The 19,968-nt window shown below is 37.6% G+C and overlaps 1 protein-coding gene across 1 annotated transcript; it reads right to left on the reverse strand.

The window, feature by feature from the left end:
• Nucleotides 1–2,550: 2,550 nt before the first annotated feature.
• LOC126077121 (putative olfactory receptor 2B8) lies at nucleotides 2,551–7,399 on the reverse strand. Its single transcript, XM_049886181.1, has 2 exons — nucleotides 6,485–7,399; nucleotides 2,551–2,568 (listed from the first exon to the last, which is right to left on the reverse strand). The coding sequence occupies exons 1-2, from the start codon at nucleotides 7,397–7,399 to the stop codon at nucleotides 2,551–2,553; spliced, it is 933 nt and encodes a 310-aa protein (XP_049742138.1).
• Between the last annotated feature and the right edge of the window lie 12,569 nt (nucleotides 7,400–19,968).

The raw sequence follows: 19,968 nt of genomic DNA on the forward strand, positions 1-19,968 counted from the left end.
TTCTTTGCCAAGACCATAATGCAAAGGTATCAATTCTTCTTCAGTCTTCCTTATTCATTGCCCAGCTTTGTCATGCATAAGGTGATTGAAAATACCATGACTTGTTTCAAGCACACCTTAGTCCTCAAACTGACACTCTTGCTTTTTAACACTTCAAAGATATCTTTTGCAGCAGATTTGCCCAATGCAATATGTTTTCATCTGATTTCTTCACTGCTGCTTCTGTGGGTGTTGATTTTAGATTCAAGTAAGATGAAATGCTTGACAACGTCAATCATTTCTCTGTTTATCATGATATTGCTCATTGGTCCGGTTGTGAGGATTTTTGTATTCTTTACGTTGAGGTGCAATTCATAATAAAGACTATAGTCTTTGTTCTTCATCAGTAAGTGCTTCAAGGCCTCTTCACTTGCAGCAAGTAAGGTTGTGTCATCTGCACATTGCAGGTTGTTAATATATCTTCCTCTAATTCTGATGCAGAGTTCTTGCTCAAATAGTCTAGCTTCTGGATTATTTGCTCAGCATGCAAATTGAATAGGTATGGTGAAACTATACAACCCTGACACACACCTTTCCTGACCTTAAACTATGCAGTATCCCCTTGTTCTGTTCGAATGACTGCCTCTTGGCCTAAGTACAGGATCCTCATGAGCACAATTAAGTGTTCCGGAGTATCCATTCTTCACAATGTTATCCATAATTTGTTAAGATCCACACAGCCAAATGCCTTTGCATAGTCAATATAACACAGGGAAACATCTTTCTGGTATTCTCTGCTTTCATTCAAGATCTATCTGACATCAGCAATGATATCCTTTGTTCCACATCATCTTCTGAATCCAGATTGAACTTCTGGCAGTTCCTTGTGGATGTACTGCTGCAACTGATTTTCAATGGTCTTCAGCAAAATTTTATTTGTGTGTAATATTAATGACATTGTTCAATAATTTTCACATTCTGTTGCATCATCTTTCTTTGGAATGGGAAGAAATATGGATCTCTCCCAATGGCTTGGCCAGGTATCTGTCTTCCAAATTTCTTGACACAGGCTAGCGAGCACCTCCAGCACTGCCTCAGTTTATGTAACATCTCAGTTGGTATTCTGTCAATTCCTGGAGCCTTGTTTATTGCCGGTGTTTTCCGTGAAGCTTGGGCTTCTTCTTTCAATACTGTGGTTCTTGATCATATCCTACCTCCTGAAATGGTTGAAGGTAAACCAATTCTTTTTGGTACAGTGACTGTGTATTCCTTACATCTTCTTTTGATGCATCCTGCAGCATTCAAGATTTTCTCCGGTATAATACTTCACTTTGTCTTCTCCAGCTGCCCTTTGAAATCTTCTGTTCAGGTCTTTTGAGTCATCTTTTCTTCTGTTCACGTTAGCTACTCTACGTTGTAGAGTAAGTTTCAGAATTTTTTCTGACATCCATTTTTTTTTTCTTTCTTTCTTTCCTTTCTTTTTAACGACCTCTTGCTTTCTTAATATATGATATCCCTGATGTCATTTGACAACTCGTTTGGTCTTTGGTCATCAGCATGCAGTGCATCAAATCTATTTTTGATACAGTCTCTAAATTCTGGTGGAATATACTCAAGGTCATATTTTGGCTCTAGTGGACTTGTTTTAATTTTCTTTGCCTTTAAATTGAACTTGCATATGAGCAATTGATGGCCTGTTCTGCAGTCAGCCCCTGGCCTTGGTCTCACAGATGATATGAGTTTCTCCATCATCTCTTTCAACAGATGTAGTCGATTTGATTCCTATGTATTCCATCTGGAAAGGTCCATGTGGATAGTTACAGTTTATGCTGCTGAAAAAGATATTTGGAATGAAGTCATTGGTCTTGCAAAATTCTATCCTGGGATCTCCAACATCACTTCTATCACTGCGGCCCTATTTTCCAAATATGGATCCTTCTTCTTTGTTTCCAACTTTCATGTTCAAATCACCAGTAATTATCCATGCATCTTGATTGCATGTTTGATCAATTCCATACTGCAGAAGTTGGTAAACACCTTCAATTTCCTCATTTGTGGCATTAGTTATGAATGAGTAAACTTGAACAATAGTTGTATTAACTGGTCTTACTTGTAGGCGTATACATATTATCCTACCACTGAGAGCATTATACTTCAGGACACATCTTGAAATGTTCTTTTTGATGATGAATGCAATGCCATTCCTCTTAAAGTTGTTCCCAGTGTAGCGGACCATATGATTGTCTGATTCAAATTGTCCAATACCAGCCCATCTCAGCTCACTAATACCAAGGATATGAATCTTTATCCATTCCATATCGTTTTTGACAACTTCCAATTTTCCCTAAATTCTTAACTTCCTACATGCCATATCCCAATTACTAATGGATATTTTAGCTGTTTCTTCTCATTTGGAGTTACGCCACCTCAGCAAATGAAGGTTCCAAAAGCTTGACTTCATCCCTGTCATTAAGGTCAACTGTACTTTGAGGAGGCAGCTCTTTCTCACTATTATTTTGAGTGCCTTCCAACCTCAGGGGCTCTGGCACTATACCAAACACTGTTCTGCTGCTATTCATAATGTTTCCACTGTTCATTTTTTTCAGAAGTAGATGGCTAGGTTCTTCTTCCTAATCTTTCTTAGTCAGGAAGCTCCACAGAAATCTGTCCACTATGGGTGACCCTGTTGGTATTTGAAATACTGGTGGCATAGCTTCCAGCATCACAGCAATACACAAGCCATCACAGTATGACAAATTGACAGATGCATGGGACTAATATGTAATTATATCTAATTATAAAGCTATTAATCACATCAGTTTTCATTAGCAGAAAAAATAATAAACAAACTTGATGATCAGTTATATACAAGAGATTGAAATAATTTGAAACATCTTTGTAATGAAACATTATTCAGGCACTGGTGTTATTGTTAGCATTTATTGAAATGGAAAAACCTTTCTGCTTTTTAATGAAATAACTGGCTAGAAAAAAGTAACAAGTCTTGTTTACCCAATTATATAGCTAATGTCTAATAGGAAATGTATTACTTTTTTTTGTTGTTGTTTTTTGTTTTTCTTCTTCATCACTCACAGAATTGAATGCAGGAACATATACACTGAGGGCCTGTGTACAAGTGGGAGAATTTGTCTATGATGTTGTCTGAGTGGGTATCCAGAAAATGTCCAGTTAGAACACTCCTTCCTTTATGCTTCTCCCCTGAAAAAGCTCAGTTCGGGACATTATACAACTCCATATGCTAATTAGCAACATAGAGATACAGATCCTCAAGGTCTTAAGAGACCCTACAAACTATATACCTTTCATTTTTTTCTAATCTCATTTTCTCTAGAGACTATTTTTCAAGAAATATTACTTTCACTTAGTTCATGGGTTTGGGTAGTGATTTTGGTTTTAGCATAAAAGCTCTAATATGCTAAAGTCACTAATTATCTTCCTCTCTGCACTCTGACAAAAGGAAAAGGGGAGCAACTTAGTGAATGTATGTAACCTGTTTTATTTTCTCATATCACCACATCTTCCTCCCTCTTGACGTGCTTCCAATTACATCAGTCAACATTGACTGATACAGCTACTTCCTTAAATTACTTTGTCTGTCCTCCAGATTCCCATTCAGAAATTATTTCTGACATGTAACCTCTATGCATCTTTCTCAAATATCGTAACTGTTCATACCAACAGAAGAATTAGAAAAACATAGCAGGGGAAAGAAAGTTCTTGATCTCTTTTGCCAAAAGTAGAAGGATTTTCCCCAAGAGAATTCTTCTTTCTACAAACAGAAATTGATAGCCTTTTTTTTTTTTTTGTATTTTAGATATGAAAAGATATCAGGAAGGGGAAATACTTTTAAAATGCTTTTATGGGGTTGAAATAACACACACGCACACGTTTTCAGAGTCTAATCTCTGATCACTCCCCTTCTCAGATCCTGTTAGGACAAAAGGCACTCTTTTAAGTCACAACTTTCAGGTCTAAACCTTGAAGAAGCCAAAAGCCCCCAACCTCACCTCCAGTTTATAAACTGGTTCTCAGTGGATGGGAGAGAATAAATCTACTCTTCAACATAATCAGGATAGAAAGCTCTTTAGCTAAGTAAAGGGGAGGAATAGAAAGTCTCTTTGAAGGATTCCTTGTAATCCAAAGTTCTAAAAATATTTTAGAATATTGTAAGAGAAAGATATTTTAGAATATTGTAAGAGAAAGATAGGAGAGAAGTAATCACATGATTTTGATTTCATTTCTGATTCTGAGTTAATAAGTAGTACACTCATCAACACTTACATAATTTTTATTCTAGTTTGCAAATTTTGAAAAATTAAACTATTTCTAAAGGTGCTGTGTGTAAGGCTATCATTATTATTTTTCTTCATTTTTTGTTTGTTTTAAGCTACAAGAAATTTCTAATTGATTCAGGTAATTGTACTGATTATTAAGCATTTGGCTGCCCTAATCCGTGAACGAAAACTTAATTTGATTGTTCCCACATTTATTGATATATTAATGACACATTTGTTAAGGCCAATCATCATTTTTTGTGAACAGGGAAAGACAAGGTCTACACAGACAACACTTGTTACCTTAACAATGCCCTTCACACTACATCATGCTTTTCCTCTCCAATGTGCGTGTTTGTTTTTAACCACCCCATTCAACTCCATATTGTATTTAACTAGTTGTTTGTATTAAAGCGATTCCTTAGGAACAATCTCTGTTAAACCATTTATTTATTTTTATAAAAACTACATTTGTAAAATATTACATGCAACAAGTATGCCTAAACAGGGCCTAGTATTAGAAACAATAGAAATCTTAGTAATTTTCTAGAAATAAATAACCAGTTTGAACATTTGGAAAACAAGGCCAATATTTTTAAAAAGTAAATATTGCCAAAACTGTTAAGTACATTATTAGAAGAGATAAAAATGTTATACTCAATATGAAAACAAGTTTGTACATTCCATCAAGTTGCAATGTCAATAAAAATGAATATTATATAAATCACAAAGACAAATGCGTATTTATACAGCAATCTGTTCACTTTTATCAAATTTAAATATTCAGATTTAATCATTAGACTTAAATTTGTGTTTCCATATTTGCCTCAGATTCCAGGTATAAAGCTAAGGGGTTGATCAAAAGGGATTGAGAGTTTTCATAGTCTGATGAGAGATACATAAAAGAGAAATATTCAACCTCATGGCACATCTCTCTTGGGGTATTCTTCTGTGGATGGAGAAGATGAGAAAAATCCTTGGGTATTCTTAGTCCCAGAGGCCTCTACTGACTGAGCAAGAATCTATAATCCCCCCAGGTAAGCAACTGTTAGATCATTGTAGGTTTTCCAGTGGCCTTCAGTTTCACGTAAACTGTGGACAGAACACTCATTGTCTAAACTACTATTGAATGTCAGACTGGAAAACAATAGGAAGCGTTCCTAGGTAAACTGAAATTCTGCAGCTATGATCCCAGCCCTATTTCCATGAAGTACATTTACTTCTACAATGTGAAAATAGGTTTGTCTTAACTACGTCAGTCATGTTATTACCAGTCCCTAAAGCAACAACTCTAGGATTATGAAAGTGCACAAAACATATACAACATGCACATACTTTTACATATTTTTTTCACAGATTATTCACAAAGTAGGGAAAAGGGGGAAACATGACATTTCCAGAAAAGAGGATATGAAGGATTTAGAGAAGGTAACTTCAGGGTGTCATTAAAAGAATAGTTCACACCTACTTTTATTTAAGTGATTTAGCTCTGCTCCTCCTAAATGAAATAAGAAACCGTACTAAGATGTGCCTAAAAGTTCCCACCCAGCATCTGAGGAATTGCATGACTATGCTGTAGAGAAAAAAGTCTTAATGCTGTTTCAAGTTAAGACAGATTTATTACGAGTTTAAAACACTTGCAATTGGGGAACCACATAGCCCATTGAAAATGGGATGAGGTAGTCCCGAGGCAGTTTCATTACACAAGTGTTCTTATGGGGGTAAGAAGAACCTAACCATAGGAAGGGCAATCACAAGTAAACCAATGAATGTTTTAATAATCACAGTCTGCTTTGTTACTGATTATTAATACTACAGTCAATGATTACATATAGTTTCACAGGATGCTTGTATCTTGGTCAGGAGATGCTTATTTTTTGTTGTAGTTGCATTTTTTGTTTTTGTTTTTTTCAATCTTGTAAAAGGAAAAAATAACTTGCTGGCACCAGAACTCAGACAACACTCTTCCAGAGTACGGGTATTTTGAGATATTTTGGTCAAGACCCCACAGGGCATATGTTTTTACATCCTGGTTTTGACCACTGAGGAAAATATGTTTTTCTCAAAAAATATAGCTGTTAATTTAGAATCCAGTTTTAAATTAGATAGCATGGTCAGCCTATTATGCCTCTGTCTCACTGACTCCCATGAAAGTTGTCTTTTCCTGAGACAAGTATATTTCACATTTCACCCTGTCTCAGGTAACTTGCCAGCAGTCTTTTCAGAGCCCACTTAACCTCTTTGTTTCTCAAGGTGTAGATCAAAGGGTTAAATGAGGGAGTCACTACAGTATAGAAGAGAGTGAGGAATTTACTGTGCTTCTGTGTGTACTTGCTCTTGGGTTTTATGTAGACAGAGATTAGAGTCCCATAGAACAAAACCACAACAATCATGTGAGACCCACAGGTCCCAGATGCTTTCCTTCTGCCTTCAACTGATTTTATCCTCAGCACACTCCTCACAATGCAGCCATAGGAGACCAAAATGAGTCCCAGAGGTATAATCACATACAGGACACTAGCTACGGAGAGCTCGTTTTCCAGGAAGGTTGTGTCCACACAGGCAATTTTAATAAGGGCAGGTTCCTCACACATAAAATCATCCACCATGTGGTGGCTGCAGAGAGGCAACTGGAAAACAAGGATGGTCTGAACTGTGGACTCCACAAAACCACTGATCCAGGCCACAGATGCGAGTTGCCAAAGAAGCTTGGGGTGCATGATGACACCATAGTGGAGGGGTCGACAGATAGCATTGAAGCGGTCATAGGCCATAACAGTTAGAAGGATACACTCCGTGGAGCCCAGCCCCAAAGCAATGTATAGCTGGATCACACAACCGGTGTAGCTAATGTTCTTCTCAGGGCCCTTGAGATTCCAAAGCATCTGTGGGACAACACTGGTAGTGAAACAGAGGTCCAGGAAGGAGAGATTAGAGAGGAAGAAGTACATGGGTGTGTGGAGTTTGGGGTTCAAGTATGAGACCAGTATGATGGCTGTGTTCCCCATCAATGTCAGAATATATATGACAGAGATAACCAGAAGCAGAACCATCTCCAACTGGGGCTGGTCAGAAAAACCCAGTAAGATGAAACCTGCTGGGTTGCTAACATTTGTCCCTTTCATGGCTTCTTCATTGTGAATCACCTGTTTTGGTCATCCCTGCTTTATTCCTGCAGGAAGAAAATAGGGTATTATAACCAATGGAAAAATTAGAAACTAAATAAAACTTAAGCTTTGAAGACAGTAAATATAGGGAGAAACAACAGATAAAATAATGCAAAAAATTATGATTGATTTGTTATATAGATAGACAAATGCATAAAGCAATGAAAACATCAAATGCATTGAAAGAAATATATAAAAATAGAATTAACAACAGAATCATATATGAAAACAGATTTGAGATATATACTAAACTACCTGAAGATGAAATACATAGACTGACAATGTATATACTGTGGAAAGGCAAAGACCTTGAAAATAAAAGGTTTGCTACATATATAGATACATGATTGTTAGGAAATAGGTAGAATAGATAAATCGAAAGATGCGTGGAGTGACGAAGAGTATGAGAAAGGTTTTATACAGCTGGAGACTTAAAGACAAAATAAGAATAGCTAGGAATATTTAAACAGGAAGAGTTAGATATGACTATCATTAATACTCATTTCTTTCATTGCTTTCCAATGAAGCAAATAACTACTGAAAGTGGTTGAAGCTAGGTGCAATCACATCAAGTCAGTGCTGACTCACAGAGACCCTATGTCCAACAAAAGTAAACATTACCCTATCCTGCACCATCCTCATTATTGTTGCTATGTTTGAGCCCATTGTTGCAACCACTGTTTCAATTCATCTCATTGAGTGTCTTTTTCTTTTTCGCTGACCCTCTACTTTACCAAGCATAATGTCCTTCACTAGGGACTGGTCTCTTCTGATAACATATTGAAAGTATGTGAAATGAAGTCTTGCCATCCTTGTTTCTAAGGAGCATTCTGGCTGTACTTCCAAGACAAATTAGTTTGTTCTTTTCACACTCCATGGTATATTCAATATTCTTCACCAACACCATACAAACCACTGTGATCTCCCTATTTGGGTCATTAGTCTACTATCTTTATAAATGTTACTCTCTCGAAGAATCAAATTCCAAGTCTCCAATCAGCAAGTTTTTTTTTTTTTTTTTACCCCTCAGTGACACCCATAGTCCACATGCTTTAGGTTGCTTTTATGACAACAGTATACAAATTCAGTCACCTTATACAATCCATGGAAACCCTGGTAGTTTAGTGGTTAAGAGCTATGGCTGCTAACCAAAAGGTTGGCAGTTTGAATCCACCAGGTGCTCCTTGGTAAACTCTCTGAGGCAGTTCCACTCTGCCCTATAGGGTCACTATGAGTCAGAATTGACTTAACAGAAGTGGTTTTGGGTTTGTTTTTTTTTTTGTTTTTTGGTATACAATCTGCTGATCTTTTATGACGTAAATTATGGAGAATTCAAAGGTGTAGTTTGAAAAATTTCTGATTTCCCCTCAAATATCCTAACTGGAAAACATGAAACAAAAACTTACTTACAAGACTCCTAAGTCATTAAGCAGAATCTCAGGCAATAGTTGCATAAAAATCATAGTTGAGATTAAAGAGAGAATGTCACACATTTTCTTTGACATTCATGGTAATAGTCAATTGCATTCTGAAATTTTGCCAAGATGAAACTATTATGTGTTCTGAGTGGAAGATAATCCTCTGTCCAGAATTATAATAAGAAAAGGAAACTAACACTTACGGTCACATTGTTTAGCATTTGTCTATCCGACCAAGACCAAGTACTTTGGTGATAAAAAACCCTCAATTCTGTAATGCACTGGGATTGATACTGACTTTAGCTGGCAAAATTTCCCCTGGTATACAGTAAAGGGAGAAAGAACTATGCTGTTGAAGGAGTAGATTTCTATTGGGAGAAGCACAATGTGGCCTCATTTTGTATCATATAACTCTACATTGCCAGGATTCTTTGGCAAATGGATTATTATGTTAAAGAAGAATGAGTATTTTCCAAGTAGACTCTACCCTGAAAGAATTACCTCTTCCTTTCACATTCCTGTTAATCAAGATAAGGGTAAGGGGATTTGTGTTTACAAAGAGAAGAAGGTAGTCAATTTTTCCTGACAATGAATATAGTAAATACTGGGTTATATATGAAAAGCTTCTGTTCAATGCAAAAGGAAACCAACTCTGGATGTCCTCTAATTTTAGAAAATATTTCCTTTTATTTCTTTTTTCACAACATGAGAAACAAAGGTTACCTTCCAGGGAGAATGACAATGCAGGTACCGGGGATGTTGGTGGTTTTGATGAAGATTCAATCTCTGTCACAGTTCCAGGACAGGCAGTAGAGGAACTAGGTGTGCATAACCTGTTATTCATATTCTCCTGTAATCTCGTTACTCAAACTGTCTTCAGGTGGATGATGATCACCTTATTCATTCAACACATGATCTCCTTCCTAGACAACCTCCCACTGCTAGGTCTCTAGAGAAAGAAAAACCTCAGAGGCTTGTCTTCTGTTTCTACTAGAAGGCAATCAATGTTATACCATTTTCTAAACACAGACGTGTGGGCACATGTGCACATGCATTTTTGCTATAAAAGTATTCAGAACAGAAAGCACAGTTGAAATTTCAAGAGTGAGAATATCCTTCAGTTCCACTCATAATGAACTTGCAAAGCCAGTTGAGGTCATTCACCCACTTTCTATTAAATATGGTATTAAAATTATCAATACTATTGATAGCTTCGTAAAACCTGCTGGTGTAGTGGTTAAGTGCTACAGCTGTGAACCAAAGGGTCGGCAGTTCAAATCCGCCAGGCACTCCTTGGAAACTCTATGGGGCAGTTCTACTCTGTCCTATAGGGTTGCTATGAGTCGGAATAGACTCGATAGCACTGGGTTTGGTTTTTTTTTTTTTTTTTTTTTTATTGATAGCTTCTTAATAGATTTATTTTAAATTATTTTATTTCCAAGTTTCTTGTTATGGAACTTCTGTGTGTTGTATATACCTTTGCAAATATGTACATATCTGTGCCCCCACTTGTCTGTCAGTTTGTCATACTCTGGGGCTTGCGTGTTGCTGTGAGCTGGAAGCTATGCCACCGTTATTCAGATACCAGCAGGGTCACCCATGGAGGACAGGTTTCAGCTGAGCTTCCAGACTAAGACAGACTAGGAAGAAGGACCCAGCAGTCTATCTCTGAAAAGCACTAGCCAGTGAAAACCTGATGAATAGCAGAGGAACATTGTCTGATATAGTGCTGAAAGATGAGCCCCCCACATTGGAAGGTACTCAAAAGATGACTGGGTAAGAGCTGCCTCCTCAAAGTAGAGTTGACCTTAATGACATGGATGGAGTAAAGAATTCGGGACCTTCATTTGCTGAGGCAGCATGACTCAAAATGAGAAGAAATAGCTGCAAACATCCATTAATAATTGGAAACTAGAATGTATGAAATATGAATCTAGGAAAATTGGAAATTGTCAAAAATGAAATGGAATGCATAAGCATCAATATCCTAGGTGTTAGTGAGCTGAAATGGACTGGTATAGGGCATTTTGAATTGGACAATCATATAGTCTACTATGCTGGGAATGACAACTTGGAGAGGAATGGTATTGCTTTCATCATCAAAAAGAACGTTTCAAGATCTATCCTGAAGTACAACGCTGACACTGATAGGATGATATCCATATGCCTACAAGGAAGACCAGTTAATATGACTATTATTCAAATTTACGCACCAACCACTAGGGCCAAAGATGAAGAAATAGAAGATTTTTATCAGCTGCTTCAGTCTGAAACTGATTGAACATGCAATCAAAATGCATTGATAATTACTGGCGTTTGGAATGCAAAAGTTGGAAACAAAGAAGAAGGATCAGTAGCTGGAAAATATGGCCTTGGTGATAGAAACAATGCCGGAGATCGAATGATAGAATTTTGCAAGACCAACTACTTCTTCATTGCAAATACTTTCTTTCACCAACATGGACCTCGCCAGATGGGACACACAGAAATCAAATTGACTACATCTGTGGAAGGAGATGATGGAAAAGCTCAGTATCATTAGTCAGAACAAGGCTAGGGGCCAACTCTGGAACAGACCATCAGTTGCTTATATGCAAGTTCAAGCTGAAACTGAAGAAAATCAGAGCAAGTCCACCAGAGCCAAAATATGACCTTGAGTATATCCCACCTGAATTTAGAGAACATCTGAAGAATAGATTTGACACATTGAACACTAGTGATTGAAGACCAGAGGAGTTGTGGAATAACATCTAGGACATCATACATGAAGAAAGCAAAAGGTCATTGAAAGACAGCAAAGAAAGAAAAAACCAACATAGTTGTCAGAGGAGACTCTGAAAATCATTCTTGAACACTGAGCAGCTAAAGCAAAAGGAAGAATTGATGAAGTAAAAGAACTGAACAGAAGATTTCAAAGGGCATCTCGAGAAGAAAAAGTAAAGTATTTAAATGACATGTGCAAAGAGCTGGAGATGGAAAACCAAAAGGGAAGAACACGCCTGGCATTTCTCAAGCTGAAAGAACTGAAGAAAAAATTTAAGCCTCGAGTTGCAATAGTGGAGAACTCCATGGGGAAAATATTAAACGATGCAGGAAGCATCAAAAGAAGATGGAAGGAATACAAAGAGTCATTATACCAAAAAGAATTAGATTATGTTCAACAGTTTCAAGAGGTGGCACATGATAAGGAACCAATGGTACTGAATGAAGAAGTCCAAGCTGCTCTGGAAGGCATTGGCAAAAAACAAGGCTCCAGTAATTGATGGAATATCAATTGAGATGTTTCAACAAACAGATGCAGCATTGGAGGTGCTCACTCGTCTATGCCAAGAAATATGGAAGACAGCTTCCTGCCCAACTGACTGGAAAAGATCGATATTTATGCCTAATTCCATGAAAGGGGATCCAACCGAATGTGGAAATTATAGAACAATATCATTTATATCACACACGAGCAAAATTATGCTGAAGATCATTCAAAAACGGCTGCAGCAGTATATCGACAGCAAACTGCCAGAAATTCAGGCTGGTTTCAGAAGAGGACATGGAACCAGTGGTATCATCACTGATGTCACATGGATCCTGGCTGAAAGCAGAGAATACCAGAAGGATGTTTACCTGTGTTTTATTGACTATGCAAAGGCATTCGACTGTGTGGATCATAACAAATTATAGACAACATTGTGAAGAACGGCAATTCCAGAACACTTAATTGTGCTCATGAGGAACTTTTACATAGATCAAGAGGCAGGTAGGTGTTCGGACAGAACAAGGGGATACTGATCGGTTTAAAGTCAGGAGAGGTGTGTGTCAAGGTTGCATTATTTCACCATACTTATTCAATCTGTATGCTGAGCAAATAATCCGAGAAGCTGGACTATATGAAGAAGAACAGGGCATCAGGATTGGAGGAAGACTCATTAACAACCTGTGTTATGCAGATGACACAACCTTGCTTGCTGAAAGTGAAGATGACTTGAAGCACTTACTAATGAAGATCGAAGACCACAGCCTTCAGTATGGATTGCACCTCAGTATAAAGAAAACAAAAATCCTCACAGCTGGACCAATGAGCAACATCATGATAAACGGAGAAGAGATTGAAGTTGTCAAGGATTTCATTTTACTTGGATCCACAATCAACAGCCATGGAAGCAGCAGTCAAGAAATCAAAAGACGCATTGCAGTGGGTAAATCTGCTGCAAAGGACCTCTTCAAAGTGTTGAAGAACAAAGATGTCACCTTGAAGACTAAGGTGCGCCTGACCCAAGCCATGGTATTTTCAATCGCAACATATGCATGTGAAAGCTGGACAATGAGTAGGGAAGACCAAAGAAGAATTGATGGCTTTGAATTGTGGTATTGATGAAGAATATTGAATATACCATGAACTGACAAAAGAATGAACTAATCTGTCATAGAAGAAGTACAACCAGAATGCTCCTTAGAAGCAAGAATGGTGAGACTGCGTCTTACATGCTTAGGACATGTTGTCAGGAGGGATCAGTCCCTGAAGAAGGACATCATGGTTGGCAAAGTATAGGTCAGCGGAAAAGAGGAAGACTCTCAATGAGGTGGATTGACACAGTAACTGCAACAATGAGCACGAGCATAACAACGATTGTAAGGATTGCTCAGGACCGGGCAGTGTTTCATTCTGTTGTGCATAGGGACACTATGAATAAGAACCAACTCCAGGGCACCTAACAACAACAACAGCACATATCTGTGTATACACATATGAAGTTAAAACAAAATTACTGGCTGGGAAAGAAGAAATGATGGAAGGAAGTTCACTCTGATATCTAGTATAAAAGTAGAGAATTGCAAATTCATTACCTCTTTTCAGAAATGGTTAAAAGTAATCATATTACAAAGTAAGTATGCTGGACTCACAGCATTGCTCTCACTTCTTAAATAGACAATGACTTTTATAATAGTTCCCAAAGTAGATGGTGTGTACCCTAAGTTTTGTGCAAAAGGATCCATTCGGGAGAAGGAAGGACGTATTGATAATTTTTTTATGTACATTTATTTTGAATATCTGATAACTTCTCTTTCAGTTTATAATCCTCAAAGGGTACAAATATATGTGTACAGTAATAACATAGTGTGATGGTTAAGGTTGTATATCAACTTGGCTGAGCCATGATTCTCAGTGATTTGGCAGTTATGATGTAGCTTGGCAGTTGTATGAAGTTGTGATCACTTCCATGGTGAGAATTGATACAATGTGATCACCTCCATGATGGGATCTGCTGTGAGTAGCCAATCAGTTGAAAGGGAGTTTCCTTGAGAGTGTGGCCTGCATCAGATATAAGTGGACATCATGGGCTTTGGGTCACTCTGGATTCTACAGCTGGCTCCTGTTCATCAGTTCTTGGGACTTGAGCTGACAGCTTACCTGTAGTCTTGCCTGCTGATCCTGGGATTCATTGATCTTCACACCTATAAGCAAGAGCCCTGCTGCCTGACCTGCCTATCTTGGGTTTCCCAGCCTGTGTGGCTACATGAATCAGGAGAAGCCTCTATTCTGACCCACAAACTTGGGACGTTCCAGCCAGTACAACTGCCTGAGCCATTTCCTTAATGTAAATCTCTTTCTATATATTTTTTTTACACTTTACTAGTTTCGCTTCTCTTGAGAACCCAGCCTAAGACACAGACATATAATTTCAGTATAAAAATATTTATATTTGGACATACAGTAGCCTGTCCAAAAACATTTTCTAGTGAAGTACATGACAGTAAGCATTTAGAAACCATGGTGGCATAGACTCTTTCAGACTCCTACTTCTAAAACCTATTCTTTCAACTTTAGTGTCAAAATAGGGCAAATTTTTTGCCATATGTTCTGGTCCTGGGTTTACCCTCAGACCCATTCATTGTCCTTTTCCAATTCTGTTTGTATTGCAGGAGGACAGACCCCTGATTCTGACTTTTAGCAAACCTGTTGGACAGAGTAGAACTGCCCTATAGAGTTTCTAAGGAGCACCTGGTGGATGCAAACTGTCAACCCTTTGATTAGCAGCTGTAGCACTTAACCACTACACCAACAGGGTTTCCATTTTTTCTGTAGAGTTCAATATTGCAACTCAAAGGTTAAAGTTTTTCTTCCAGTCTTTCAGCTTGTGAAATGCCAAGTGTATTCTTTCTTTTTGGTTTTCTAATTCCAGGTCTTTGTGTATGCTGTTATAATACTTTGTCTTCTCGAGCCTCTGTTTGAAATGTTCTGTTCTGCTCTTTTACTTCATCATTTCTTCTGTTTGCATTAGTTACTCAATGTTCAAGAGAATGTTTCAGAGTCTTTTCTGACATCCATTTGGGTCTTTTCTTTCTTTTTTGTCTTTTTCATGACCTCTTGCTTTCTTCATGTATGACGTCCTTGAAGTCATTCCACAACTCATTTGGTCTTCAGTCATTAGTGTTCAATATATCAAATCCATTCTTGAGATGGTCTCTAAATTCAGGTGGGTTATACTCAAGGTCGTAATTTGGCTCTCAGGATCTTGTTCTAATTTTCTTCAGCTTCAACTTGAACTTGCATACGAATCATTGATGATCTGTTCCACAGTTGCCCCTGCCCTTGTTCTGATGGATGATATTGAGCTTCTCCATCATCTCTTTCCACAGATATAGTTGATTTGTTTCCTGTGTATTCCATGTGGCAAGGTTCATGTGTATAGTTGCTGTTTCTGTCCTCAAAAAAAGGTATTTGCAATGAATAAGTCATTGGTCTTGGAAAATTGTATCATGTGATCTCCAGCATTGTTTCTATAACCAAGGCCATGTTATTGAACTACCGATCCTTCTTCTTTGTTTCCAGCCTTCACCTGCCAGTGATTATCAATGCATCCTGATTGCAGGTTCTATCAATTTCACACTGCAGAAGTTGATAAAAATCTTTAATTTCTTCATCTTTTGCTTTAGTGGTTGGTATATAAATTTGAGTAATAGTCACATTAAGTGTCTTCCTTGTAGGCATATGAATATTATTGCTCACAGTGTTGTACTTCAGGATACATCCTGAAATGTTCTTTTTTGATGATGAATGCAATGTCATTTCTTTTCAAGTTTTCATTCTCAGCATAGTAGACCACATGATTATCTGATTCAAAATGGCCAATACCAGTCCATTTCAGCTTACTAATAATGAGGACATGGATATTTATGTGTTCCTTTTCATTTTTTATGGTTTCCTGTATTCATACTTCATACATTCCATGTTCCAGTTATTAATAGATAACTTGCAGCTGTTTCTTCTCATTTTGAGTTGTGCCACATTAGTAAATGAAGGTCCCAAAAGCTTGACTATGGAGTCCAGCTTGTCAGTAAGATGGACTCCACTTTAAGGAGGCAGCTCTTCCCCAGGCATCTTTTGAGTGTCTTTTGAGAACCTGAGGGGCTCATCTTCTGGCACTTTATCAGAAAATGTTCTGCTGCTACTTATAAGGTTTCCACTGTTCATTCTTTTCAGAAGTAGAAGGCTAGGTCCTTATTCCTAACCTTTCTTAGTCAGGAAGCTCCACCGAAACCTGTCCATCACGGGTGACACTGCTTGTATTTGAACTACTGGTGGCACTCCACCCTCACCGCAACACACAAGCCACCACAGCATGATGAATTGACAGATGCATGGGGCTAATAATATGTAATTATATCTAATTATAAGGCTATTAACCACATCAGTTTCCATTAACAGTAAAATTATAAACAAATCTGATGATCAATTATATTGAGATAATTTGATACATCTTTATAATGAAGCATTATTCAGGCACTGGTGTTATTGTTAGCATTTATTGAAATGGAAGAATCTTTATGCTTTTTAATGAAATAATTGGTTAGAAAAAAGTAAGAAGTTTTCCAATTATGTAGCTAACTTCTAACAGGAAAGGTATTTTTTGTTGTTGTTGTTTCTTCTCCTTCTTCTTCACTCACAGAATTGAATATAGGAACATATGACCTGAAGGCCTGGGTATGACTGGAAGAATTTGTCTATGATGTTGTCTGACTGGGTATACAGGAAGTATCCAGTTAGGATGCTCCTCCCTTTATGTTTCTTCACTGAAAAAGCCCACTTTGGGACATTATACAATTCCATATGCTAATTAGCAACACAGAGATACAGATCTCAAGTTCTTGAGAGAACCTATAAACTATGTACTTTCATTTTTTTCTAATCTCATTTTCTCTAGGGACTATTTTTAAGAAATATTACTTTCACCTAGCTCATGGCTATTGGGTAGTGATTTTGGTTTTAGGGTAGAAACTCTAATATGCTAAAGTCACTAATTGTCTTCCTCTCTACACTATGACAAATGTAAAAGAGAGAAGGGGAGCAACTTAGTGAATGTATGTAACCTGTTTTATTTTCTCATATCACCACATCTTCCTCTTGTGGTGTTTCCAACTATATTGCTCAACATTGACTGATTTAGCTACTTCCTTAAGTTACTTTGTCTCTCCTTCAGATTCCCATTCAGAAATTATTTCTGACATCTAACCTCTGTGCATCTTTCTCAAATATCATAATTATACATACCACAAGACGAATTAGAAAAAATATACAGGGGAAAGTAAGTTCTTGATCTCTTTTGCCAAAAGTAAAAGGATTTTCCCCAAGAGAATTCTTCTTCCTCCAAATAGAACTTGAATCTTTTTTTCGTATTTCAGATTTGAAAAGATATCAGGAAAGGAAAATAGTTTTAAAATCTTTTTATGGGGTTGAAATAACACACACACACATATTTTCAGATTCCAATCTCCGATCACTCTGATTCTCAGATCCTCTTAAGAGACTCGTTTATGTCACAGCTTTCAGGTTTGAACCTTGGAGAAGCCAAATGCCTCTAACCTCACCTCCAGTTTATAAATTCCTTCTCAGTGGATGGGAGAGAATAAATCGACAAAAAAAAAAAAAAAATTTTTTTTTTTCAACATAATCAGGATAGAACGCTATTAAGCTAAGTAATGGGGAGGAGTGGAAAGCCTCTTTGAAGGATTCCTTGCAATCTAAAGGTTTTACAAATATTTCAGAATATTGTAAGAGAAAGATAGGTGAGAAATAATCACATGATTTTGATTTCATTTCTGATTTTGAGTTAATAAGTAGTACACTCATCAACACTTATGTAATTTTTATTCTCCTTTGTAAATTTTGAAAAATTAAAATAAACTATTTCTAAAGGTGCTATGTGTAAAAAAAAATTAATGTGTAAGGATATCATTATTATTCTTTTCTTCAGTTTTTTGTTTGTTTTAAATTACAAGATGTTAATTGATTCAGATCATTGTAGTTATTATTATACATTTGGCTGCCCTAATCCAGGAATGAAAATTTAATTTGATTGTGCCCACATTTATTAATAAATTAATGATTAAGGTCAATCAAATCATGTTTTGTGAACAAAGACGAGGTCTACACAGACAACACTTAAGTTACCTTAACAATGTCCTTCACACTAGATCATGATTTTCTTCTCCAAAGTGTGCGTGTGTGTGTGTGTTTTAACCACCCCATTCAACTCCATACTATATTCAACTAGTTATTTTTTTTTTTTTGGATATTTTTAAATTAATTTTTATTAAGCTTCAAGTGAACATTTACCATTCCAATCAGTCTGTCACATGTAAGTTTACATACATCTTACTCCCTTCTCCCACTTGCTCTCCCCCATTGAGTCAGCCCTTTCAGTCTCTCATTTCGTGCCAATTTTGCCGTCTTCCCTCTCTCTCTATCTTCCCATCCCCCCTCCAGTCAAGAGTTGCCAACACACTCTCCAGTGTCCACCTGATTTAATTAGCTCACTCTTCATCAGCATCTCTCTCCCCCCCACTGACCAGTCCCTTTCATGTCTGATGAGTTGTCTTCGGGGATGGTTCCTGTCCTGTGCCATCAGAAGGTCTGGGGAGCATTGCCTCCAGGATTCCTCTAGTCACAGTCATACCATTAAGTATGGTCTTTTTATGAGAATTTGGGGTCTGTATCCCATTGGTTTCCTGCTCCCTCAGGAGTTGTCTGTTGTGCTCCCTGTCAGGGCAGACATCGATTGTGGCCGGGCACCAACTAGTTCTTCTGGTCTCAGGATAATGTAGGTCTCTGGTTCATGTGGCCCTTTCTGTCTCTTGGGTTCTTAGTTGTCGTGTGACCTTGGTGTTCTTCCTTTGCCTTTGCTCCAGGTGGGTTGAGACCAACTGATGTATCTTAGAAGGCCGCTTGTTGGCATTTAGGACCCCAGACGCCACATTTCAAAGTGGGATGCAGAATGATTTCGTAATAGAATTATTTTGCCCATTGACTTCGAAGTCCCCTCAAACCATGTTCCCCAGACCCCAGCCCCTGCTCCGCTGACCTTTGAAGCATTCATTTTATCGCGGAAACCTCTTTGCTTTTAGTCCAGTCCAATTAGGCTGACCTTCCTTGTATTGAGTGTTGTCTTTCCCTTCACCCAAAGCAGTTCTTATCTACTGATTGATCAATAAAAAACCCTCTCCCTCCTTTCCTCCCTCCCTTCCCCCTTTGTAACCACAAAAGTATGTGTTCTTCTCCGTTTTTTCTATTTCTCAAGATCTTATAATAGTGGTCTTATACGATATTTGTCTTTTTGCCTCTGACTCATTTTGCTCAGCATAATGCCTTCCAGATTCCTCCATGTTATGAAATGTTTCAGAGATTCGTCACTGTTCTTTATCGATGCGTAGTATTCCATTGTGTGAATATACCACAATTTATTTACCCATTCATCTGTTGACGGACATCTTGGTTGCTTCCAGCTTTTTGCTATTGTAAACAGAGCTGCAATAAACATGGGTGTGCATATATCTGTTTGTGTGAAGGCTCTTGTTTCTCTAGGGTATATTCCGAGGAGTGGGATTTCTGGGTTGTATGGTAGTTCTATTTCTAACTGTTTAAGATAACGCCAGATGGATTTCCAAAGTGGTTGTACCATTTTACAATCCCACCAGCAGTGTATGAGAGTTCCAATCTCTCCGCAGCCTCTCCAACATTTATTATTTTGTGTTTTTTGGATTAATGCCAGTCTGGTTGGTGTGAGATGGAATCTCATCGTAGTTCAACTAGTTATTTGTATTAAAGTGATTCCCTAG

Source organism: Elephas maximus, chromosome 1 (assembly GCF_024166365.1).
Source record: "Elephas maximus indicus isolate mEleMax1 chromosome 1, mEleMax1 primary haplotype, whole genome shotgun sequence".
Taxonomy (NCBI): domain Eukaryota; kingdom Metazoa; phylum Chordata; class Mammalia; order Proboscidea; family Elephantidae; genus Elephas; species Elephas maximus.